General features: G+C 38.6%; 1 protein-coding gene across 3 annotated transcripts in view; it reads left to right on the forward strand.

The window, feature by feature from the left end:
• Window positions 1–27,674, forward strand: part of LOC131064396 (uncharacterized) — a 375,046-nt gene that overhangs the window by 327,775 nt on the left and 19,597 nt on the right. For 2 of the 3 annotated variants that reach the window (XM_057998529.2, XM_057998527.2), the window contains one exon: window positions 15,024–15,116. The exons of the other annotated variant lie outside the window; for it this stretch is intronic. In XM_057998529.2, the coding sequence (XP_057854512.2) occupies window positions 15,024–15,116 (93 nt within the window). The remainder of the gene's footprint in view (window positions 1–15,023; window positions 15,117–27,674) is intronic. 3 annotated transcript variants of the gene reach the window in all.

The following is a 27,674-nucleotide window of genomic DNA, read 5'->3' on the forward strand; positions in this document are numbered from 1 at the left end:
ATTATTATAGGGTATTTCTTAAACAAGTAGCAACACCTTTAATTTATATGACAAAGAAAGGAGCTTTTACATAGCCGAAAACAAGAAGTGTTTTGACAAACTTCATGGTCTATTCTTGTCATTCCAAATTTCTCACAACCATTTGTCATAGAGTGTCATAACCCCTTTTGGACATTGGATTATTGTGATTCAATAAATACGATAATTAAAACATTTATTAATTAACATTTAATAATATTGGAAAATCGTCTCATTTATGAGACTTCACGATTTTCCTCTAATATATAATTATTAATGTTTATTATTTGTTATGATTATTATTTATGTTATATATGATCATTATTTATTAATAACAAATAAAATTTAATATAAAATTTATATTGCTTAATATTAAATAATAATAATATAAGTAATATAAATAAATAATAATAATAAAATAAATACCCGGTGAGTGCATACGAGTAAAGATAACTAGGATACATGAACGATATGCCAAATTGATATCAACAAAGAAGAACAAGCGGTTATAAGACAGGTCATCAAATAAAGCTCAATCTATTAAGGTAATAATTAAAATCTATGTGTAGCAAGCTAATTCAATGATAATGACAAAGAACGACAAGGTTATGTTAAGCATTGAGTATCATTGAAGTGGTATATTGATCGTAAACAATGATTGATAAATAGCAGTGATAATATTAAAGATGTTAAGTAAATAAATTAATAATATTAAATAGAAGACGTAGGAAGCCATTCCATTGAAAAGACGTAACTCTTAAACACTCAAAAGATGCAACCCTTTGATCTTGCAAGATATATCATGTGGATCAATCCCATTCTCAAAGGACATCATGGGATATCTTATTTTCTTACTTCATCCTTTGAGGATACAGCCGTGTTTCTCTTAGACGTATATTTCCAGCCATACGTATCAGTAGTCATACATCACGACTGAGCAGTTCAGATCAGATCAGAATGGTTATATATAATTACAGTTTAGAAGAACGGAAGAAGGAAGAATCAATAAAGGTACCATGAAATCGTTCCAATCATCCACTCTTCACAATAAAGAAGAATGACATAGCAGGCATGATACTGAAGGTAGTCGATAAATGAGGGATCAGTGAAGAACAATAATTACGGCATACTCTTCTGTTAACAGCAACGGTAGTCCATATGAAAATCGGTAGCCAAGCAATGGGAAATTAATAATCATAAATTATCGATGCTTAACATGGAAACGGTATACCTAGTAATGGTCAACCATATAATAATGCCGTAGTTTGAATTATAACGATATTGGCTAAACTAAGGGTACAAGTCGATTAAGCATTATGGTTAAAGTGACGCGATGTCAACTAATGATCAACAGTCACCAATTAAAGGCAAATCTCAGATAGACCCGATGACAACCCAATTACCATCGATCATTAGTTTAGAGATTAATAATGATTAGTAAGTTTTATGTAGGAAGCATTCACAAAGAGACATGAGGCATGTCTTAACACTCCAAACACAAAGTATAAGAAGGCAACTCTTTCCATTTTAATAGGGGAGTTGGAATTGGACTTCTTTTAGGATCGCTCTTTGGGAACCATTGCCGAAGGCACATAAGTGATTGCATAAGGAATATTAGCAATATCAAAGACAGCACCATCGTGACGCAAGCATATATCTCCAATACTAGAAACAGCAACCTATTACTATGGGTGATATCATTGTATTCATAGTTGCATAAGTATATCGACACATTAAATATAGCAGAGACATAAGTGACAGTTTCTGCATACTTATTGAGAGTGAATCTGAAACAGAAATCCGCTCTACATTAGTCTAGCTGGAGGAAAAGATTATCAGCTTTACCAGAGAATTATTGCATAACCCATATCACTATATCAGAAAGATCATATATCTCTGTATATATAGTTTTGCAGACTGAAATATTATAACTTGGCATATTTCTAAGGATCATATTAGATACCATATCAACCCGCTATCCTATCCATATATTGCTCCTTTTGAATCGGTTGTATGTCATTTGCGAGTCAACATTAGCATCACCAAGGGAAGACATCTCTTGAAAACTGATAGTTGATATATAATTGTCCCCACTTTCCAGGTAGTTAAATAAGGGACATTACATAGAGTGTGGTGTTAGGAAAGGAATTTGAATTGTTTTTGTAGAGAAGAGGCATCCCATAGCATTTGAAAGTAGAAAATGAAAGGGGAAGAAAAATATTGTCCATCTATTATTGAGAGATGTTGACTATCATGCATGCTTTGGCCAAGTTTTGACATTATCTTGTTTGTGGAAGACTTGTGGTGAAGATAGATCATAACAGCTCGAAGTTCTTTTTTAGCCAACAACCTAAATGACAAGAAACAAAAATGGGTAAGAAAGCTCCAAGTTTATGATTTTGACATAGAGTACATGGCAAGAAAAAGGATTGTAGTAGCTAATGTTCTTTATAGAAGGCCTACTCTATCTATGTTCTACTTTTCCTATTTTTGCTGATTCTAAAGTCACTATTATGGCAAAATAAGTTCAAAATGCATTTGTGATTGATCCCCTTGATGGTAATGTGAGGGAAGCTAGATTTGTATAGTAAATGGTCTCATTCTTTATAAAGTTTTAGTTCCTAAGTTCCACATGGAGAAAATATAAGGGCTTTTCATGATGCACTTCTATAAGGTCACCTAGGTTTTTGCAAGACTTATAGACAAAATAGGGAAAGTTTCTTTTGGAAGGGCATCAAAAACCAGTGTCCTCAAACCATAGAAACAAGACTCAGACTCGGAGTAGACTCGACAAGGGTGACTCAACTTAGGACTCGGCCAAAAAACTCGATGAAGAATCAGCAAAGTGAAAACCCCAAGAAATTTAGAGATTTTTAAGGATTTAAAACTTGTTTAAAATGCACCCTTTATTTAGTAAACCTTAAAGGCACAATAAATTCATCAAATAGAAGCTAATTTGATCACATACACAAGTATACATCAATCACCTAAGAATAACTATAAATACAAATTGTCGCTGAAGGAAATAGAAAACTTAGATATATAAATATTGTCAAATGTATACAAAACTCATGGAATATAAAATCCATGACATCAAATGTTCCACACAAATATCAAAACAATGACTACAAGTCTATGGCTTAATGGATCCTACATCCCTCCTACGAAGGTGTCTAAGGTAGGTCTTGGACGATTCAACAGCCATAGCCTTTGTCCGTGACTCCATGCCACCCACACCAACATTAGTTGTACCTATGTCTACTCGTGCTCTAAGCTCCTCTACCATGGCTACAACCTTAGCCTCTCTATTTGCTTGGTCAACCCAATCAAGGTCCTCGTCACTAAAGATAGGATCCATAGCCTCGGTGATCCACACAAGGTGTTAGACATGAGAAAAATCCAACAATAGAAGGGGTGCGGGGAAACGCACTTGTGTTTCCCCGTGGGTCAGAAGTTGAAAAATAAATTGAATGAATGATTCAATAATCGGATGATCACATTGAACGATATACACACGTATATATAGAGGTTACAAAACAATGTTCTATAATTAGAACATAACGTTGAAGTAAAAGATTAAAGAGCTAAAAGCTAAATTAAGCTTAAAAGCTAATTAACTAAAAAGAAAAAGCTAAATGCTAAATAAAGCTTAAAATCTAATTAACTAAAAAGCTAAATGACCATTAAACAAGGAACTAAATATAGGTGACTAAAATATAATTAAATATTCTAATACCCTCCCTTAATGGTCATTCTATCTACTAACTACCCTACAGAAGACACTGCAGGTCTTTTGATCACAAATGAAAAGAACACTCTGCTGTAGTGGAGACCCTCCTTGGATCTGAAAAGTGTTAATGACCAAGAATACCAAAATCCATCCAACCTAACGTTGGGTAACCAAACTGAAAACTAAAACCATGATTTTGAGGAAAATCGGCAAACCCTTTTGCAGAAGAGTATCAACTCCAAAACTGACTGCAAGATACCACGATTGCAGATGTTCGCCCTGGCAGGTGCGACCCAAACTAACTGCAACAAAGCACGATTTTGAGGAAAAAACCGTCAAACCTTGAAATAGGAACCCCTGAAAAGAGAATTTACGATTTTAAGGAGAAAATCGAAAAACCAAGAAATCTGAGGTTACAAATCATCGTTTTTGTGGAAAAAAACGATAAAACCCAGATAACTAAAATCTTACGCGAATATCGCGGATTACAGATGAGATAATTTTTAAGGGAAAATTATAAACCCTGCGAACAATTTTTGAGGAAAAAATTGTGAAAACCCTCCCATGATTTTTTGTGGAAAAAATCAGAAAACCAATAGACAATTTTTTAGGAAAAAATCTTGAAAACCCTTGGACCTGTAAGACGAGGTCTGGCCTAAATCAATCTGATCAAGGCAACGATATTCAAATATCGTGAACATGCATTGTTTCTAGGTGTTGTGGCAGTTGTTGAACTTTTGTCTGTGTTCCAACATGATGGTGGTCAAAGATGCCATCACAAAAATGGAGGTTGAACGAGGTCAACCTAGTGAAAGCATGAGATAGAAGAATCTGATTCAAAAATCAGAATAGAAGCAGCTACACAAAAAAATCTGAAACCCTGAAGGAGAATTTTGGCACGAATTTTAAGGCATGAATTTCGAGGTTTGTAAGAAACCCAAAAATTAAAAAAAATTCTGCACACTTAGAACAACATAAACGGTGCCCAGAAAAAACAGCAAAAATCCCAACGTCCACAAAAATAGCATAAATTGTGAACTGTTTTTAAATTCCAAGGCAAATTTGCTAGCACAAAATTTGAGGTGTGGAAAACAAGGCACCCAAAAAAATCTGAGACCAACCCAAAAAAGCTCTCTAAAAACCCACCACGAATTTGAAAACAGAATGTAGATCTGACGGCTCAAAAATCGAGGCATGGAAAACGATGCACCCAAAAAAATATGATGACGACCCAGTTGAGGTCTCGAAAAATCCACCAAGAATCTGCAAGCAAAATAAAACTTCGACTTGAACTGAAGGGTCAAAACCCTAGTCAAAAATTGCAGAAACCTTAGGAAACTTTTTTAATCTGCAAAAAAAAACTCTAGGTTGCAGGCTCAAAAATCTCCAGAACTCTAAAAAAACATGAATTGTTGCCCAACACAGAAATTCGCCCACAAACCAGAAACCCTCAAAAAGCTTTCTATAAAGAAAAATCGTTTTTTTTATTAAAAAAAATCTAGAAAATATTCTAGAAAGAAGGGCATGAATTTTTATTAAAAAATTCGCCAAACTTTAAAAAATCTCATCGACCCACTCTGATACCATGAAAAATAAATTGAATGAATGATTCAATAATCGGATGATTACATTGAACGATATACACACATATATATAGAGGTTACAAGACGATGTTCTATAATTAGAACATAATGTTAAAGTAAAAGATTAAAGAGCTAAAAGCTAATTAACTAAAAAGCTAAATGACCATTAAACAAGGAACTAAATATAGGTGACTAAAATATAATTAAATATTCTAATAGAAGTGGGGATTCCGGGGCTATACCCCCTAAAAAAAAATTTAGGACAAAACATCAAAAAATTTCCTTTTTGGTCATTTTTTAAGATTTAAAAAAAAAAATTGAGTCTGGCCGAGTCTAAGCCAAGTCCATGAGTTCTTGGACTCATCAGGACTTGCCCAAGACTCGAGCGAGTCCAAGTCCGGGCCCCTAGGACTCGCCCAAGGTCACCCGGCTCGAGACTTGCCTAGTCTTGGCAAGTCCTAGCGAGTCTAGGAACTATGCCTCAAACACATCAAAGAGTGCATAACATGCCAACAGAACAAAGCAAATGTAATAAACCCCCTTAATTTTTTTTTGATTTTATAATGAGATTTACAAAGCAAACATAGTAACCCGTTAAGGTTAGAGAAATAATCCAGCATAACTAAAAGGGAACCCTTCCACCTTTTGTTCACCGAGAGCCCAATCTAGGAGGGTGAGAGCATACGGTGTTTCGGGGATCGTTAGCACCATAAACCAACTGAAAAGTTGAATACAATAATGGGCGACAAGCCAACCCCTTCCACTTATCCAGTGGGAAAACAAGAAACTTGGTGGTAAACCAACTGAGAGAACAACACACCAAAACACAAATCACTCAACCGCAATGTTTCAATGGGAGGACTGAACACAACAAAAGCTCAACTCGACCGCTTATGCAGCGGGAGGACCATTACAAACATAAAATCACTCAACCACTTACTCAGTGGGAGGACAAAACTTCAAAACTGAATTACAGAGCAAGAAGTCGGCTAAGCCAGCCTCTTCTGCAAGCAACACTCCAGAAATGGTTAGTAGTACTACTACTTAACCTTACAAAATAGAAGGAGAAGATTAGAGATGATATCCAATACAGATTACAGAAATAAACAACCATCAATATAACTCAAATAAAGCCACTATTGCTGAACTGAAAATCTGAAGTCAATACACACATAACTATTCTCAACCGGCAACACCAAAATGATCATAACTCACTCAAACGAAGACGGAAACACACCAAATCAAATGCAAATGAAAGATATAACCTGGACGATGATTCTAGCACTCAAAATCTACAATCCAATCGCCTCAAAACAGAAGCACGGATCCCAATGCACCTCTAGAAGGGTACGACCCAGCTAGGTGGTACGATTTGCTCTTAAAATTCCATCTCTCCAAACCAGCAGCTATAAATTTGTAGACAATAACACCTTTGTACCACGATTTGATAGAGCCAATACCCAGAATGAATGGTTCACTTGGCCAAGAGGTATGAATGAAAAATGGTTTCAGCAACTCCGCGACCAGCAGCAAGAAAACACTCCAAAACCACATAAGTGTTAGCGGTAATATTGTACGGAATAAAATAGTTAATTAGATAGTACTTCACTTTCATTAGTGATGTAACCGAGGGATGGTAGTTACGGTGCAACGGTTGGCACTCGCACCACCTCGGTACCTTTATATATCTCGGAATGTAACTTGTAACACACGGACAATTATGAATGGAATAACATCTCTTATATTTTATCTGATGTCTATGGCATTATTATTCTACATTACGTGTTTTATCTGTATGTCTTAAGCTATTTACCCAAGAGGGTCACCGTGAGGTGGCCTTATAACCGCACAAGCAGAATATTAAACCGTACGGTGGCCTTATAACGCACAAGCAAAATATTAAACCGTACGGCTGCAGCAGTCCGTTATAGGTACGGGGAAAGAGAAAGAGGCACGTGCTTGATTATTCTAACCCTATTCTTTTTTAAAGAGGGCACAAATGAAAAAGGGAGCATTATTTAATGGACGCCAGTGGGAAAAATTGGCAAAAGCAGTTACGGTAGTTACCTGGTGTAGTGCCGTCAACCTCAAGGAACAAGAACGTGGTCCGGATCCTGCCTTCGGGTGTAAAGGTAAGAGACGGCATGGTTGACAGCAACAAAAAGAAAGGGAAGAAGGTACAATCCAAAGTGCAGCAGACTCCAGCAAAGAGTGACGTGACGATGGACACAATCACTTTCGAGGGTTTGACTGGCACAGATTGCAGAAAATGGTGGAACGAGACCCCGAATGATGACCCCATGAAGATACAGCTGCGACTTGCATAGGTACAGTGGGCCATCCAGATGCCTTTTTGCATCAGGGACTTCAAGGTGGTGTTGCGGGCCATGATTGGTACCTACGACTCGCACAGGCGGCAGTCAATATTTGATTACGACCATCAACAGATTACAGTATCCTTTGCTTCGATCGAATTTACCAGAGTTTTTTGTATTCCGAGGGTGCACGGAAAGAAAGTGGATAAGGCACAGAAAATAGCCCCAGATTTCAAAGACAAACTTCTGAAACTGATATGTCGTGACGACCTCACACAAGCGGAACTTGCTAGTCTTCAGCACGCAAGCAAGAGTCGCGGTCTGAAGAAGTCGTTTCTAAGAGAAAGAATATGGCAGTGTCTGGTGGATGTATTGAAGAGCTGGTTGATGGGAACAAGTCGGGCTTTAGATATTGCCACGGCATAGGTGGTGCTCGTGAATGGCATCCGTAATGGTGTCGTATATGACTGGGCATCTGTATTAGCAGATAGGATGGAGGAATTCATGACTCTCTAGCACAAGACTTTCTACATGCCCTACCACACTATCGGGCTCTTTCTAGATGTCGTACAACTTCGGGGCTCACCGGACCAACACTTGGCACCACAAGGTCGTGTACACCCTGACCAGCCCCCATATTTTATTGGATTCACCTGGACACCATGGCACCAAGCAGAGATATACACACTGGCACGAAACAGAAGAGAAGGGTAGTGGTTTCAGCGTCGGCAACCTCGGAGTCCACCAGTAGTGACCCGAGTGCAAAGACAGAGGACTCCAGTGATATGGCGACACAAAGTAGTTTTAGTATGGTAGGTCAAGGTGGGCAACATGTAGAGGAGGACATGGGGGCAACATCAGCAGCAGCTGCGTAGCCTCTAGATGAGCAGACGACTCCAACACGTACCATGTTACCTCCTCCAGGCGCGGCGGTCAACGTGCTGACTGTGCCCGTTCCTGGTTTTGGGCAGGGTCGGACACCCATGATTATGGTTCCCTCACCTGCGGTCGCGACACTAGTAGAGCCTCTGGTGGTGGAGGAAAGTCATCCCACGACAATAGTAGAGGTTGGATGGACAGAAGATGGGGAGATGGGGGTACCAACGGGGCATCCTGGAGACAGTGATACCCCTTCTCAGCAGGATATGAATGTGTGGCTGAGCCAGTTCAAGCTGGCACCAATAGCCCCGGCTGGAATAGTAGTCCATTCTCCAAGGCATGAGCAGAGTCCTCGCGAGGTTGTGGACCTCTTCGGAGATGGTTCGCTAGAGCCGACGCAGAGTGTACCGAGGGACCACTCACCCATCCGTGAGTTGATGTTGAGCCCTACGCAGGAGGCGAAGTTGTCCCTGAGCTTCCCACAGACTTCCCACGGGGCCATGGAGGAGCATGGTATCGTAGCATCTCCGAGAGGAGATGGCGACAGGGAATTAGAGCAGTTCCTGCCGATATGGTTGTGGAAGCCAGACGGGTGGTAGCCTCCGTGAGGTCTCAGGGAGAGGCCCGAGCAGACGCCGAGTTGGAGCAGCTACTGGAGTTTATGAGGGATAGGTGCAGGACCCACTTTACTCAGTGCTTTGAGTCTGGTGGATGGCCTACCACAGAGACCTTACAGATGTTGGAGAATTGGGGCCTCTGGGAGCAGGTTGGCGAAACCAGCAGACAGTCATTGTTGAGGCGAATAGAGCAATCCTTTCGAGAAACCTACTATGAGTTGCGGAGGACGCAATATATTGCCGGCAGTACAAAGACCCAACGCAGGGATGCCGTGTTGGCACGGGACGAGTTGGCTACTAGGCTCCAGCAGACAGAGGAGTTCCACAGAGAGCAATTGGCTCGAGCGACGACCACATGGGATGAAGAACGAACTGCCTTGGAGACAGTGTTAGTCGGAGAGAGGACGGCTAGGGGTGCCTTGGAGGCACGGTTGGAGGAAGTGCACGAAGACAGGACTATGTTGGAGAACCGACTGGGTAGCACTTTGGAGCAGGTGGACCAGAAAGATAAAGAAGTCTTGGAGGCAGCATTGATGGTGAAAACAGCGATGGAACGCTAGATGGTTGCGGAGCGGGACCTCAAGTTGCGGACTGAACAAGTCTACGAGTTACGCGCTCGCCTGAGCACCGCCCCCTCTCCACCAAGGACGCTTCCTCCACCCCCTTCTCAGTCCTGAGTTTTATGTTGTAATCCTTCCATGTTGCTTTCGAGTCGTTAGGAGATGACTTGGTTTTTGGGGGGGGATGATGTTAGCGGTAATATTGTACGGAATAAAATAGTTAATTAGATAGTACTTTACTTTCATTAGTGATGTAACCGAGGGATGGTAGTTACAGTGTGACGATTGGCACTCGCATCCCCTCGGTACCTTTATATATCTCGAAATGTAACTTGTAACACACGGACGATTATGAATAGAATAACATCTCTTATATTTTATCTGATGTCTATGGCATTATTATTCTGCATTACGTGTTTTATCTGTATGTCTTAAGCTATTTACCCAAGAGGGTAAACAATAAGAACACTCCACAATTGCAAAACACTCTCTAACAACACTGAAAATACAAGAACACAACTAGGTACTATCTCCCAAGTACAAATTGAGACTTAGCTAGGAAGCCACACTTCGAAGCTAAGATTTCAATCGCCAAACCGGCAAAATAACGATGCAATTTCACAAGATGATCCAAATGAGAGCCCAAGGCTCTTATTTATAACACTTCCCTCTCCAAATTCAAATTGAACTTCACCGAAATTCCCTCCAAAATCAAATTGCATTTCACTCCACCACACCTCATGTGTTTGGCGTCCCCTTCCTAGGCTAGAAGTTCAATATTTTTCCCTGGTGAAGACTTGCAACATAAAAAGGAAGTTAGCACATGAAATATGCCTCTTTTTAATGCCACTGACTCAGGTAAATAACAATATAGATGGCAGATAAATATTTTCCCCTAAGTTGCGCACAATACAAATAATCAGTAATAAAAATAATTAAATATTAAATCTTAGGATAAGGAAATAATATTTAATTAAATAACTTATAATTCCAATACTGATCAACACCAAAATCAAGGATGAAGCTGTGCGATGAAGACCTCTGAACTGTGTTGAATCAGGGCCCTGTCTGAGACTGCTAAAAATAGAAATGCTCAACACAGCCACTTACTAAAAATAGTAAGTCAAGAAATACTACTCCGAAAAACATGATCTTCGCACCCAGAGAAAGAGCTTGGAAAGCTCAGCAGAACTACATCATCCAAACAACCAAACCCTAACTTACTAAAAATAGTAAGTTTCACTTCACCAAAGAATCAAATGCATGTTATGCCACCCTGGAGTTCATGGAAAACCCAGAAGGAAACCATAAGCAGAACTGAAGAATTCCCTCCTGACAAACCCTAAAAAGCTCATGCAAAACTCCACAGAAGTTGGAAACCCTAATTCTCCTTTCCAAATAGCCTACGAGTCTCCAAAATAGGCCAATGGACCACTGAATGCACATCACTGAGAAGGGGACATTACAGCAAAAAAATATTATTCCAACATACTTTTTTCAACCACTACCTATCCCAAGTTAGAAGTGGGAAAGCATATCCATGGAGCTCATCACAAGCCTCCCCAAGGCGCAAGGAAAAGTTAGCAATTGTGTTGTGGTGGATAGGCTAATGAAGTATGCCCAATTCTTTCCTATTTTTTTAGAATTAAAAGTACATCAAGTGGCTGAATTTTTTATAGAGAAGTGTTTAGACTACATGGGTTGCTTAAAATACTGCCAATGATAGGGATAGTAGATCCCTCAACTCTTTCTAGCACATGCTTTTTCTCTTGACGAATACAAAACTCATTCTTAGCACAAGCCAACCTACCCAAATTTATAGACATACAAAGATAGTGAACAAATAGGTTGAAGGCTATTTCAAGAACAATGTTTCAAATTAGCAATCATCTTCTATTAAATGGTTATATTTGGGAGAGTATGTAACTACAACAATAACCACCATATGTCCGTTGGTATGTCTCTAGTAATTACATTTTATGGTTATAATGCATTAACCTTTATTGGTTAATGTTCAGAAATAGTACAATGCTAGCAATTGGTGACTTGGTGAAGCATAGCCAAAACATGTTGAGGTCACTAAAGGATCGCTTCTAGCAAGTCCATAACAAACAAAAAATTTATGCAAATTGAAACTAAAGAGGTCATTTGAAGTTGCAAATACGGTCTTTCTATGGTTGTAGCCTTATAGGAAAATTTCCATCAAAAGTAGTGGGGTTGAAAAGCTGAAGCAATATTTTTATGGGCCTTATAGGATCTTGAAGAGAGTTGATGAAGTTGCAATTGCCAGAAAATAGTACGATTCATAATGTTTTTCATGTCTCACCCCAACAGGGCCCTTGGGCAATATGGGATCTTGATGATGAAGGAAAACTCATATTGAAACCTAATGTTATTGATGATACTAGGGTGAAGAAGCCGAGGAATGGAGGCATTACACAATATTTGGTTTGTTGGAAGAATCTACCTATTGAAGATGTTACCTTGGAAGGACCAAAGAGCTTGGAGTATTCAAATTCACATTTGTTGAGGGCAAGCGATCTTGGGAAGGGTGGACTTGTAATGCCCTTTATCCTAAGTATGTGGGTGTTAGATTCATTTCTTGCTTTGGGCAGGATTTTAGAGTTTTTCATATCGACATACCTTTCCTTCAATCCTTCGTCTTTTGTAGAATTTTAGGTTTCTATTTCCCTCATTATGATGGTAACAAGTATGTAGTATTCTCAATCCCAACTCTTTCCTATATCTGGTGTTGACAACTCACAATCCTTGCAAACAATTACATCCCTTTGTACCCTAGTATCCCTGCAGCTTATTCTCCAAACCCCTGACTTCAAACTATCAAAGAACATAATGTAGATCAAATGGAAATGTTTATGAGAAGCATCCCAATTCTCGTTTCCCTAGTCTTCTTTGCCATTGCATTCTTTAGGAATGTGAATATTCAAACACCCATTGTATTGCTTCCTTCGGGGACACAAATGTCTGAACTTCCAATGTCGTACCTCTTGGGATATTTCTTTGCTTTTCCTTCAAGCATACAGTTCCCAGATCCTTCCACTTAAGCATACACTTTCACAAATCCCCATTGTTCAAACAAAGTAAAATGGTGGGAAAATCTCAAACAACTCTCTTCCTGTTTGGGCCCATGCTAGGTCTTCAACTCCTAAATAAGGCAAGCAACTTCATCGATTGGGATCATCTTTTTCATAATATCAGTAATCCTCAACCCCAATTTGAGCACTTGTGTTCAACAATTAGATCTAAGGATGCAACCCCTTGGATTTGAAGATTAGAGGATAAAAGCGCTTTAATTTTCGAGGGCAACTTCATATAGAGGTTGTATCAGCACTTCAACTTGGAGGACTTCAGTAGTTGGATATTTCAATAGTTTGATCATGTTTAGAATATCTTTGTAATCATTGTAGTTTTGAATATCAACAAATACTTGTAGTAGATCCATGTAATCATTTAAATGAAACATGTTAAATTAAATACTCTATTCTAGTTAGTTTATATGTGCAGATTTCTTTATTCTATGTGGGCATTTCTGATTTTAAATACTTTTTGGTGAATATTCATTGCATTATTCCAAATTTGAGCAATATATATGAAAATTTATTTAAGGGTCATTACAAGATCCCAAGAAACATGGAGTTTCATACAATATATATGGTTTTGGAGGTCTTTTTTTAGGTTTACCTTATCAAAAAAATTATAAAAAGCTTTCACGTGCAATCATTAGAAGAGGTTTTATTTATACCATAGCTAATTTAAGACCTTATCCATGGTGCTTAAACCTTGGCAACAATATTTCATTATCACTTATTGTTGTTGCATTGAACTAGACCTTTACAATCTTCTCTTAGTCCCTTGTATCCATTCTCAGTCCAGGTGTCATCTTTTAACACCATGAAAAAATGAATGTATGATAAGGAAGAAGTGGAATCCAAACTTGATAACAATAGGGGAATCCAATCTCGTTTGATTTTTACTACATGCTAAATCAACTTTTAGATAAAGAAAAGATTACTTTTTCCCTTTTATAATTGTTTGTCTATCAAAATATGATGGAATAACTACCGCACTATCCAAGAGGATAGCCTATACCTGTAGATACCTGAAATGTTTTTGTTGAAGCCTTGAAAGAAGCCTATTGCATTGTTGGAAAAATTTAAGACCACTGCATAAGTGTTCTCAACTTTGTCAAGGTCAAGATTGGTATATTCAAGAGTATAGTGACATATTCTATACTTTTGACTTCCAAGTTGAAAATCTAGGAGTTAGACAAAATTTCGTTCTTAAGTATAGGTTAAGTTTGCTACCATACATTTAGACTAACATGAAATTCTTCAATGTTTTTCCTCTAGGAGAAGCCTACATGTGTGCTTGAAATTTGAAGTAAAAGCTAAGCACAAGTCTAAGAATGAAAACTTTAAATCCCAAGATAAGTTGCTAAACAAGGATTCCAAGTCTGACGTCAAACAAAACTCAAAGCAAGGAAAAGAAGTTTTGTATCATTCCCAATAGAACACATTTCTTGTGGAGTAAAGGAGCAGAAGAAGTAATCAAAGATTGGCAAGTGGTGCACAATATACAATCCAAGTGGAAAACCCACAAAAGAATGTGCTAAAACAAGAGTTAGCTCACAAATAGAAGCATCAAATTCTATTGCAAGAGCACAAGACAAAGGCACACATATCATGGATTGTCAGCTGATTACTATGGTAGCAAATATGAACAGTCTCGTCTTCCAATTTAGATCAAGTTGAAGACAAAGTACTTTCCATTCTCAAATGTAGGTCAAAGGACAATCTATACAGCTCATTATTGACAAAATTAGCCAGAAAAACCTGATTTCTCCTAAAGAAAATTGAAAACTGAACATATTGATGATGCCTCACCAACAACAATACAACATCGAATAGTTTAGCTCAGGTTCTATGAAGCACACCACTCATCAAGATCACCATTATTTTTAATGTAGCATATTAGAGCTATGTGATGTTTAACTTGGGGCAAGTGATTTTTCTTCAATGCCATACAATCTATGAAGCAAATCATATAAATCTTATCATAGATAGTGTTATGGATAGATACCATATATTTTAGCTAGCTGATTTTTACATTCCTGATCCAATTCAGATCAAAGGTTGTGCATCTGATTTAGATTGGCTTTCATAAACAAAAAAATAAATGCTTCTATTTAAGTATATTATTCTATTAGTATCTTGATCTACACACATACAATGATCTTGAAAATTATTCGCAAGGAATATTTAAGGAGAAACTCACCTTTATTGATCTCATTTGATTTGTAGGTTTCACAGAAAGAGCATAGACCTCTTCCAGAGAACTTAGATTATTATGCAATCAGCACTCTATCATTGGAATCGCGAGAAAAGCTTTCCAAGGTCAGTGGATTTTGGTCACTTTTTGAGGTTATGATTCCCTTAGTGACCCCATATGACACATTTTTGAACATTCTTTTCAGCTAGCCATAGAAATATTTGTATTTTCTTTTGTCTTCACACATAAAACAATTAAGAATAGTAAGAATACAAAAAAGTTAAAAGTAAAAATGCTAGAGGTAGAAAGGATTTCAACATAGATTCTATATCTTATAAGAAACTACAGTTAAGATGTACGATTTCTAAAAAGGATGCTTAAATAACCTGATAAAGGGTAAGTGGCCCAATATATAGAATGGTGTGCTATTGGTAGCAACTAGCCTAATCAACCAAATATTAATCGTTACAAATAATATCAATCATATTTGATCAAACAGTGTGTTGCCAAATGAGAAAAACTGTTGTATCAATCAATTCACAACATTTAATTAAACAAGCATTTAAGTGTAAATACATATGTATCTTGTTGTTTCCAGTCCATGCTTATCATACAAAACTTAGATTAGGAAGTAATAAAAAATTGAATCATGTCCATGATTTGACATATTAAGTGTAAATTAGAATAAAAATTTCAGGGTCCATTGTAATGAATAAGAGAATTTTTGGATAAAAACTATGTGTTTATTTACACCACTCAGATTTTACAAGATCATATTCATACTGCATGTTGCAAGCAATCATTCTCACAGGTTGAATCTAATGAGATGAATTTTTTTTCTGTTTTTTTTTTAATTCTCTCTTAGATATGGCTATGAAAATTCAGAAAATTTAGTTTACACTGCCTTGTAACTAATTGTCTTGAAGTTCTAAGTAACCAGTCCATGCCTTCTGGTGTCAATCTGCTTTCATTCTCTCCTTTTGTGCAGCAATAACCAGGCCTACTAATTTTGCTCCACAATTACGTGTCCACTATAAGCCACATCGTGCAATTAATCAGCATGAAATTTACTTTCCTATATAGTATTTCAGGTTTAGTTCATGATTTATTCTGTACCTGTCAGCTTGCCCTTAGCTTCCTTAGGTGACACATTCTTTCAACAGCTGAACTTATACATTAGATCTCCAGATGCCTTCGGCGAAATGTCAGCATATGATTTTCTGCTATGCTTGTTGATTTTGGAAAATTCCAGCATCCTTTTGGAGGACTGCAACTTGGTTGGAATTTTCTTGACTGATCCATAGCATGGTACGGAATATCTACTACTACAAACTAGTTCATAAATTTGGCTATGCTCCAAGATTTTTCTATCATGTTTGAACTTGGGATTTCCAATTTTCCTCATTATTTAGTGCTATAATACTGAAAGGAGGCTATTATAGGCCTTCCCTGTAATGTCCCCATTTGGGATTTGCCTTAAATTAGCCCTGAGACATCAATTTTTTAAATAAAGTGAGAATTGTAATTAATAAACATAATTTTATCAGAACGGAATACATTTCATTTTAATATTTAATTTTAAAATTTTAATAATAGTTTAGAGGATAAAACTTATCTTGATAATTTTCACTGATTTGTATATTTCAGATATATGCCTTAATGTTATAAATCATTACTGCAGTACTGATCAGCAGAGCCTACAGATTAGAATAATAGATTCTTCCGATGATAGTTCTCACTCTCTAGTTAATCGTCAAAGGCTATAAATGACTAAATTGCCCCAATATACTCCTTCACCCTTAAGCGTCCATGAAATAACATTGGAGACAATGTATAGAATTGGCCACTGCATATGCACCAATGTCCCTTCTGTGTTGGCAGTTCAATTTTGTATTACCTTCCATATACTTGGCAAACCACCCAATATGATATGCTATGGAGTGTGGTATTGAATTACCTCCTTCTATCCTGCCCCCCCGTAACTTAACACCCAATAAATAACTTATATGTTTGAAGGGTCGTATTGCTTAGATACCAAAGAGACATATCTCATAAGTAGATCGTATCCCTTCATAATATATGCCAATTGCACTTACTAAACAATCGGTTCATTAACCAATCGCTTGATGCATTTGACTAGTATTGGCAATGATTGAATATTTGGCTTAATCACTGTTGTCCAGTTGCATATTTAGGGGGAATCGACATTGATGTTTATTTGTTAGTCTATATCAACTCTCTATTATTAATTATCGGTGCTTGTTATTTATCGTACGATAATCAACGTGACTCTTAATCCTCCTTATCAAACTATAATTGCAACATGTTCATTATCGCTTCATGTTCATCAATATTTATCTCATCCAATTATTGCCCCACTCTACAAGCCGTATCGTCACCTCTATGGTCATCGGTCATCATAATAAAATGATGCTCTTAATGATTACCATAGCTCGTATCTTTCATTATTCATTCATCTTTGTTTGATCGCCGCGCAGTTTTATAACGCATCATTCATTCTATTCTTTACACAGGCTCCTACATCCTCCTTCGCGTAAATCAACTCCCATTAATCGCCGTTGGCTTTGAGAAATATTTTTGGTATATATAAAGTGTTCCTTGTTACACACTTTAGTTTGTACTTTGTAGCTCTTGATACTCCATTATTATCTTGATCTTATGTGCTTATTCTTCCAAACTAAATTGTTGCATTCAGACCTTAATTAGCTGATGAAGTTATCATCTTTTCATTGTCAGACTTGTCCTTCAGTGATGCTTGTTTCTTTTAATGATAAGTTTAAATCTTTAATTTAAACTTATCTAATCGTTTATCCATTTAGCTATCTTTAGATTAATCATTATTGATTAGCCTTTATATTCTAATCATCTTATATTCTTTAATCACAGCTTTTTCACTTTAACAATTATTTGTTATTGTTGTCCATTGTCTATGTCTAGTCCATGGGTTCAGATGGGGACATCACAGTCCCAGAAAGTAATTGGTTGCTTGTAATGACCCCTTCTTGTTGATGTCCTTCCAGTGGTCCATTAGCCTATTCCTGAGACCTGTAGGCTAGATGGAATGAAGAATGAGGGTCAAGCATTGATGAGGCGAGAACTTACTATTTTTAGTAAGTCAGGGGTTGGCCATTTTGGTGATACTGTCCTACTGAGCTCTCCATGCTCTGTCACTGGGCGCGAAGATCATGCTTTTTGGAGCAGTCATTTATGACTTACTATTTTTAGTAAGTGGCAATATGGCATATTTCTATTTTTGGCAGTGGATAGGGTCCTGATCCTGCAGCAGTTCAGTGGTCTTCCTAGCTCAGCTTCATCTTGGTTTTGACAATAATCGGTATTGGAGTCATAAGTGATATAATTAAATATTATTTCCTTATCCTAAGGTTTAATATTTAATTAATTTGATTACTTTTACTACTGATTTATTGGCTTTGGAAATGGCGCATAATATCTCCTAAGTGCTAGGCGAATTTTATGTCTAGAAAGGGACGTCAAATTGATAATGGAGATATTATTTTATTTCACCTCACATGTTTACGAAGTCAAGTCGTGGTCCTTGACTTACTTGGCATGTTTCCTTGTCTAAGTATGGCGCCATCCTTGGGTAATGCAAATGAAAAAAGTGAATTAGGGCGAATTTGTGTGCATTTGCATTTGGTTTTGGGGAGTTGAAGTTATAAATAAAAGCCTTGGGCTCCATTTTGTGGTATCAAATGAATTTGCATCGTTATGCTGCCGAATTGGCGATTGAAAAATCTGAACTTCGAAGTGTGGCTTCCTAGCTAAGTCTCAGTTTCGTACTTGCAAGATAGTACCTAGTTGTGCTCATGGATTCCCAGTGCTGTTGGTGAGTGAGTTGCAGATTGTGGAGTGTTTTATTTGAGATTTGAGTGTTTTCTGGTTGCTGGTCGCGGGACTGTGTTGACGTGTCTAAAATCGCATTGCTACGACTCCATCCGGCCAACACAAAATAGAATGTACTCACTGAGTATCCTATCCTCTCTTGAGATAAGGAAATCCCTAATGCTGTTTCAATTTGATCAATGGGGACGACCTCAAGGTTTCGATTGTCAGGTCTTGACTGCAGGATAGCTCAACGGTCGATGTGATTTGCTGGGAGCACAAGGGGACTTACGTTTTGCAACAAGGTGGTATGTTGTGATTCTCGAATTACATAATAAAATCAAAAGGGAAGGGTTCAGGAAGCCTAAGGACAAAGATGATAACAGTTGATGTAGTGGGTAGACAGATTTCGATAAACCAGTTCTTGTTTCGCCAGAGATACCCTCACAACTAGACAAAAATGGTGCAAGCTCCAAGGGATGAATGATTTTCAGACCAAAGACACTCGTTTTAGGCACCCAATTCTGGCGCAGCCTAAGACGAACACCTTCAGTTGAACTAAGCACAGTTTGGGTTCAAACTAACCATGCACGATGACCTACAATCAGCAGACCCCCAATGGTATGAACTAGAAATGCATCAGATACCCCTCTACACTTCACCATTAAAATCCTTGCACTCTAAAATTTAACCAGCTGAAAGAAACCATGCAAACAGACTAAAACAAAGACAACAGACACCATACTTCAATGTTCATATATTTGTTTTAGCTGCCATTACAACAATTTCCGCAGCATCTCCATGCTATGCTTAAAATCTAATCTATTCTAACTTCTAAAATCTAACCCTCTAACTCTAACTATCTAACCCTTTACAAAAGACAGGCTTCTGCCTTTTAGAGATTTTACAATTTTGAATCAAAGGCTAGGATGGATTGCATCCAAGGGCCCTGTTCTGCCTTCCAGAAGTTGGCAACCTTAACCCATGCCTATTAAACTCTCAGTCATCCATTCAACCACAATCCCAACTACCTACCACTATTTGGCTTTAATTCATGTCTATTCAGTAGTTGGACATAACTGACATGTGTCCCCTCTGTCTTTTAAAATATCTTGAGTGGGGCCCGCAGGCAGTTTTACAATAAAACAGTTTTCCATTTTCAGAAACTGAACTTTTGGAATTAAATCCAGCTGTGTATTTCTCGAGAATGCCTAGACTTGCAGCATTCGGAGTGTTCTTTGGTCTTGGGTCCCGATGGTGGACTTTAGCTTTGTTCAGCGACATGCTACCCACTGCTCGATTTAGATCTCGCGCTCCTGCAGCACATTCCTGCATCTTCCCCTTCAACTCAGTGTCTGGCTTTGTCGTTTCCGGCTTTCTCCTGGTTCTTCTAATGACGTCCTGCGAACAATCAATTGATTTCACTTCAATAAATTAATTTGAAAAATTAAATAATTAAATTTAACATATTAAATTTTAACTTCTGGCTTCGTCTTGTGGGGTTCGGGCCTTGAGAAGCTCTTTGTGAGATGTATCTTTTGAATCTCCCACTTATATGAAGTTCGATCTGTCTTCTTGATTCGCTCTCCTATTTAGACAAAATTTGGCCTAAGAGGTGAACTGCGAAAGATATACTTTTTAAATGCTTTATGTCTCTTTAGCCGAATTTGGGTATTCACACCAAATTGCACGGGATTTTATCTTATAAGTTTTACCTTTACCTCCGCGATTTATCTAATTGTCACCTTGGAACGTTTTAAGTTAAAAACACCCTTCCATTCATTTTCGCGATCTTCGAGTCAAAATGCCATTTTGAAAAGGTTGGAGAGAATGACGCCTTCCCTCATATTTGCGATTTTCGGCCTAGAAGGCACTTTTGAAAAGTTCTAGTTCAACGGCCCTTTCTCATATTGGTATTTTCGGGCCAAAGTCATTTTTTGCAAACTTAATGAAAAATGCCCCTCTATTCATTAGCGATTTTCGACTTGGAATGCCATTTTGAATTATTGAAGTTCAGCCTAAATGGTGATTTTGCCAATTTCGGCCTGGAGGGTGATTTTGCCAATTTCGGCCTGGAGGGTGATTTTGCCAATTTCGGCCTGGAGGATCATTTTGCCAATTTCGGCCTGGATGGTGATTTTGCCTATTTCGGCCTGGAGGATCATTTTGCCAATTTCGGCCTAGAGGATCATTTTGCCAATTTTGACCTGGATGGTGATTTTGCCTATTTCGGCCTAGATGGTGATTTTGCCTATTTCGGCCTGGAGGGTCATTTTGCCAATTTTGGCCTGGAGGGTCATTTTGCCAATTTCGGCCTGGATGGTGATTTTGCCAATTTCGACCTAGAGGGTCACTTTGCCAATTTCGGCCTGAAGGGTCATTTTGCCAATTTCGGCCTGGATGGTGATTTTGCCAATTTCGGCCTGGATGGTGATTTTGCCAATTTCGACTTGGAGGGTCATTTTGCCAATTTCGGCCTCGAGGGTCATTTTTAGAACTGCATATTTTTCGGTGCACAGAGCTATTTTGTGAATTGGTTGCGTTTTAAAACTTTCATCTTCGGCCCAAATGCCTATATCGTGATTTTAACTTTTTCGACTTACTTGGCTTGTTTGTGAGAGTTTCGATCTTGACTTGGAGGGAATTTTTGTGAAATTCTTATGATCTCCAACTTCGGCCTACTAGAGGGTCTTGCGAGTTTAACTTGCATTTAATTGGTTATGCCCTTGATCTATGAAATTCGGGCTCTCGAGAGGAATTTGAGCGATTTCTATTACAAACTCGGCCCTTAATGAAGAAATGCGCGATTTTGATGCCTTGTGCTGCTATCGCCTTTTATGCTTTATAAAACCTGGCTTGTTTGACCATTTTGCACAATTTTATCCTCTTAGTTAAAATGCCATAAGTTTCAAAGTTTTCGGGATTTACAGGGCTTCCTAGGAGGTCATGCACTCTCTTGCGAGCAGACTAGACACAATCGGGGGTCCCTGTCAATGACAAGGTGTGTGTGCTAATATGCACAATAGACTGCTGAAAGTGTATTTTGCTCACACCACTTGGCCAGGCGATTCCATCATTCTGGGTACCGGCTCATCCTTTCTTCCTACCACTGGCGATGCATATTGTATGTTTTTAGTATCTTATTTTGAGTGTGGATTTTTATATTGAAAATCGAACTTCCCAGGTTAGGCGTTGGGTTTTGTGAATGCACTGGGAAGTGTGCAAAATAAATATGGGTGTTTCAATGGTTTTCCTTGGGTTTGTTTTCATTGTAGCGGGTATAGCAATTGTTTAGAACAGATTTTGGCTGAATTGGGTGAGTAATGAGAGAGTTATGAGCGTTTTAGTGAATTCATAGGCTGCTGGTTTTACAATTCCAGCCTGCAGATTTTGATGTTAGCAGAAATTTCATGTTCTTATTTGGATATTCAGCATTACTCTCTTCTCACATTATCTTGATTATTGTAAGGTTAAGTAGTAGTACTACTAACCAATTTTGGCTTGTAACTCTCACCTCGCTGAAAAGTGGAAGAGGCTGGCTTGCCGCCTATTTTCAAGTAAATTGTAATTCAGTCCTCCCACTGCATAAGTGGTCGAGTGATGTCTGAGTGTAATGGTCCTCCCGTTGCATAAGCGGTTGAGTTGAGTTTGTTTTGTAATTACTAATTTTAGTCCTCCCGTTGAAATATCGCGGTTGAGCGATTTGTGCCTTTGTATGTTTCTCTTGGCTGGTTCACCGCCAAGTTTCTTGCATTCCCACTGGATAAGCAGAAGGGGCTGGCTTGCCGCCCAAGCATTGTATTGTTTCCAGTTATTTGAAGCTAACAATCCCCTCAACACTGTATGCTCTCACCTTCCCACATTGGGCACTTGGTGATCAGAAAGTGGAAGGGTTGCATTTTCTAGCAAGTTTTCAATTTATGCTTTCTAACCTTAACGGGTTATCTGTTGTGGATGATTATTATTGGCCTAAAAAACAAAAACAAAAATAACTAGGATATTACATTGCTGAAAATGCCATTAAAATCTTTGTGTGGTTGCTGAGTTATCTTTTTGCCCTGATTTATGCTAAAATTCTTCTCGAATGCTAATTCATAAGTCACATTGATTGTCATTTAAAATCTGCTTAAGGCCACTTGGTCCCTCAGGATTTGATGAAAGAATGAATCTTCAAAATCAATTTCAACCTTTATTCCTCTGTCCATTTGAATTCATAGATTGTGCTTCTCATTAGATTTAGTCAATTCAAAGTTGAGGATTTCCATATGTGATCTTTGTCTCTTCCAAAATGATTTGCTTTACAAAGCAACCAAAGAAGTGTGAATATTTTAGTTACCTCTATCAATGAAATAGTTTGTCCAGGAGATTTGAACATCATCTTGATTTTGAGAATAGTTGTTTTAGTAATAGAAGCATAAATCTGGAAAAAATCGCAATTAATTGCGATTTTTTAAAAAATTGTCCTCATTTCCAATATTTTCCCTAAAAATCATGTAAAAATTGTTGACCAAAAGTCAATGAATTTTTGGTGATTAAAGCGCTGATATCGCATTGTAAATCACAATTTAATCTCCTAAAAATCACATCTTCTTTTCCTACGGACCGGGAAAAAACCCTAGAAACCATGGCAAAAATCTATAAGATTTTGCGGCATGACGTTTTCCAGCAAACAATGTCTGCGGGAGGTGAAAAAATGCACCAATTGCAAAGATTTGTGAGTCATGTCAGTTGCCAGAAGTTACAAGCCAGCAAGAAGCAGCATACTTTTCCTCCAGTTGGTGATTCTGCAACTCTATTTATTCTTTTGACTTGATACATTTAGTTATTTTATTTTATTAAACTTTTATGTTTGGCTCACTAGTATGGTTTCCAGCTTTTTCAATTGATTTGTACGCCTAGTCTCTATTGAACTGTTGTATTATGACATTGTTTCTGCTAGCAAAGAACCATTTGAAAATGTTTTCCAAAAAAATTGTGAAGGTTCTTGTTGCCCGGAATAATCATTATGTTATGTTGGTATATTATGTTTATGTTGTCGTCGGTAATAATGAGTTACGGCGGTCAGTTAGTTAGCCGACGGGTAGGTAGTTGGAGTCGCGACGGTTGTGTCGCACCCCTTCGGCTGTCATATATTGTACCACCTCCGGGTGTTGGAGGACATGTAATGTGGACGACAGATTATAATGAACATCCTTTGACATTAATGGCAAGCTTATTCTGGTACTTCTTTTGTATTTGCATTGTGCAACACCGACGGTGGGACCACCGTACGGTAGCACGTCCACCACCGTGCGGTGGAAACCACTGTTGTCGCGGAGCACGAAGACAAATGCAGCCCCCGCACAAACAAACACAGTCGTACGGTGGAGGGTGTTGACCGCACGATCGGAGGTGCCAGTGCTGTTGTTGACCGTCCAGGGAGGTTGTATGGCCGGGGTGCCATTGGGGACATTACAGTGCCTAAAAAAAAAAAAAAAAACGACGACGGATTGAAAAATGATTCGATGACATCTGGAGCCTGGACACTGAAAATATTGGAGTGTAGAAGAAGGGTTTTGACATCATAAAATATCACAGAAATGATGCGCGCCATGGACTTTCATGGGGTTCTGAAGGACCCCGTGAGGGGCGCTGCCCCTCAACCCCGCTGGGGGCGTTGCCCCTAGACCCCCAATTTATTTTGAGCTACAGAAGACCACGAGAAGTGTTGTGGTTGTCCGTCTTGTGAGAAAGAAGCCTGCAGCTAAGCATTGGCGGGGAAGCCATAAGCCGTAGAGGGAGACCGATTTGGAGGTTGCGAACAAACAGAGTTTGAGGGAAGGCATTGCAGGTCCGCACAGTTGTATGACACCAGGGAGTTATTCAGTTCAGTTTTTAGTCTTTGGGGAGTGTGATGGAGGATTTGAGGTGTCTCCTAGCATTTGTGCCAGTGGATTGTGGCCACCTCCAGGCATGACTGGTACGCTTTGAGGAACTCGGAGGATGTCTCGGCTAGACGTGAGGTTGCCGTGAGGGCTCGGGAGGAGCTGACCACCAGGTTGGAGGCAATAGTCGCGTGAGACTTAGTTCAGCATACCTAGGAGAGCAGCACGGGTGGCTATCGAGGACAAATTGGCTAGGGAGACAGTAGCATTTGAGTAGCAGTTGGTGGAAGCTGAGACTGAAAAACATGTTTTGCAGACAAGTTTGGGTTAGGCACAGGAGGACTGTGATGGCAAAGGAAGCAATATTGGTGAAATCCGCACTTGAGCATCGGATGGTAGTAGAAAAGGGGTTTTCAGGCGAGGACGCAGCAAGTGTATAAGATCCGGGCCCGACTGGCGTCAGTAGTTCCTGCCGTTCATCTCTAATTTGTATTAAGTCGACGGAGTCGACTTCTTTTCTTGGGGGGGATGATGTTGCCCGGAATAATCATTATGTTATGTTGGTATATTATTTTTATGTTGTCGTCGGTAATAATGAGTTACGGCGGTCAGTTAGTTAGCCGACGGGTAGGTAGTTGGAGTCGCGACGGTTGTGTCGCACCCCTTCGGCTGTCATATATTGTACCACCTCCGGGTGTTGGAGGACATGTAATGTGGACGACAGATTATAATGAACATCCTTTGACATTAATGGCAAGCTTATTCTGGTACTTCTTTTGTATTTGCATTGTGCATTGCTGTTCGATTTCTGTATTCTTCCTGTTTACCCTGTGAGGTAAACATTTCTTTTATTTACATAATTTTGTAATCAACATAGATATTAAAACAGTTATAAATTTATGGACCAGAGCGCTATAAAATACATTTAATAATCCAAACATTAGCATTTTGAACTGATCAGTATTGTGAATCAGGACTAAAAAAATGTTGTAAGGTCTATTCTGGACTATTTTGTGTGTACTGTATTTCAAACTTAAGGCTCATTTAGCTTCAGTAGATTCCAAGTTCACATAGCTTGTACAACTTATATTTTTCTACATAGTATATAGATTGGTTTGTTTTATGTTTATAATGCAACTTGGAGATGGACAAAAGACAAATATAGGAACACTGGATTTCTTTGAAGAAGGTGACTGTTGTGCGTTATGCACACCCCACCCCGTCTTAGACAAGGGCCCCCCGTTTTAGTCTGGTTTGCCCACAGGAAGGAGAGTTCTGCAAATGAAGTTCATTTTTTTTACTGTCTCCAAATCTTCCAAATTGCCCCCGACTCCTATAGTCGCCCATTGCATTCAAGATGGCCTAATTTTGTGAGGCATTTTTTTTTTTTTTGAGCTCGCATATTCCTCCCATAGCCCAAGTTTTCAGGCATAGAAAAGTGGGCATATGAAGAATTGAAATTCGGCAATTTTGTTGATTCCGTAAGAAATACAAAGTCCACGATTTGTCCAAAGAGCAAAGCCGAAGTAAAATCGCACATTCTGCCCTAGATGCCCAAGTTTTGAACCAAAATGAAAGGGTGAAATGAAAATGCAAATCACAGGCAAGGGCGAAGTTAAAATATAAATCACAAAAATTCATTTGAAGGCTCGAAATTGCTAGGGCAAAGGCATGAACTCGCGCATTTCATGTAAAATGGTCGTGGTTTTGTGAAACGAAGTCACACAAATCGCTTACAAGGGACAAATCTCTCAAAAACTCTAAAATGCCCGAAATTGGCAAGGTGTCATGATTTGAAGGCAAGGATTTGTTGTGCGTTGCACACACTCCCTATCGCCAACAAGGTCCCCTTTCCTCTTTTTTGGTCTTTTCGCCTCCACCCTGTTGAGTTCCGCGCGGGGTGTCTCACGTCCTTTTGAGCATGCCCGTAATCAGTCCATGAGATGATGACGTTATGAGCGGAAGCCTATGAATTCACAGGGTGAGTTGAGCCTTCGGGCATGAAATTCCAAGAGACAGTTTAAACCTGAAAATCGCCTGAGCTAGGCGTAGAATGATAGAAACTGGTAGAATCCCCCAAGAAAGATAAAATGTCTGAAGGTCGCATGAGGACCCAAAGTGTCGATTTTCGTCAAGGATATAGGGGAGACAAAAGGATGCAAAAGGTTTAAAGTTTCAAACTCCTCCAAATCCTGAAATTCGCACTAAGGAAATTACATAAGGTTTTAAAGTTTACAGAATGGATGAAAATGGCGATTTTCGCCAGTTGGAGGGTAAAAGTGCGAAAACATTGCAAAATGCTTCAAAATGCCGAAGTTTGTTAATGAATTAGTAGCTTCTGCAAGATAAGACTTTCCTAACCTGTTAATCTCCTCTATTTAGTTTTGGTTTACTCATCTATGCTATTAGATTATCTGATTTATGCTTTCCGAACTGAATATGTTTATCAGACTGTAACATTGATCATGATTATGATATTGACATTGGATAAAGATGGATTAGATTGACGACTTGCTTAACATAGTTAAGTGTCGATCTAAATGCTATCAGGCTAGTAACCCGATAGCATATTAATGTCGATTCATTTATGAATCGGCATTAATATACTATCAGGGTATTAACCCGATAGCATATGTAATGCTATTAGTTATCGGGCTTGTTTGCTTTGATACCGATTCATTATCGGGTGTGTTTATATCGATCTGTTATCATTTACAATGGCACCGATTAGTTATCATAGACACCGAGTGGATCGGTTGACATTTGTAAGAGTCATGACCAAGTGACATCTTGGTCGAACATGTTTAAAAGACATGTCCGATCAAGGTGCCACTTGATCGTGACTACCTTACTATATATGCATCATTCAAAAGAAAGGGGATGACATTGAAATCGATACATGTTCATCCTCCATACCTGCAGCAAAAGAAAGACAACAATATAATTGTCATAGTC

Source organism: Cryptomeria japonica, chromosome 5 (genome assembly GCF_030272615.1).
Source record: "Cryptomeria japonica chromosome 5, Sugi_1.0, whole genome shotgun sequence".
In the NCBI taxonomy this organism is placed as follows: domain Eukaryota; kingdom Viridiplantae; phylum Streptophyta; class Pinopsida; order Cupressales; family Cupressaceae; genus Cryptomeria; species Cryptomeria japonica.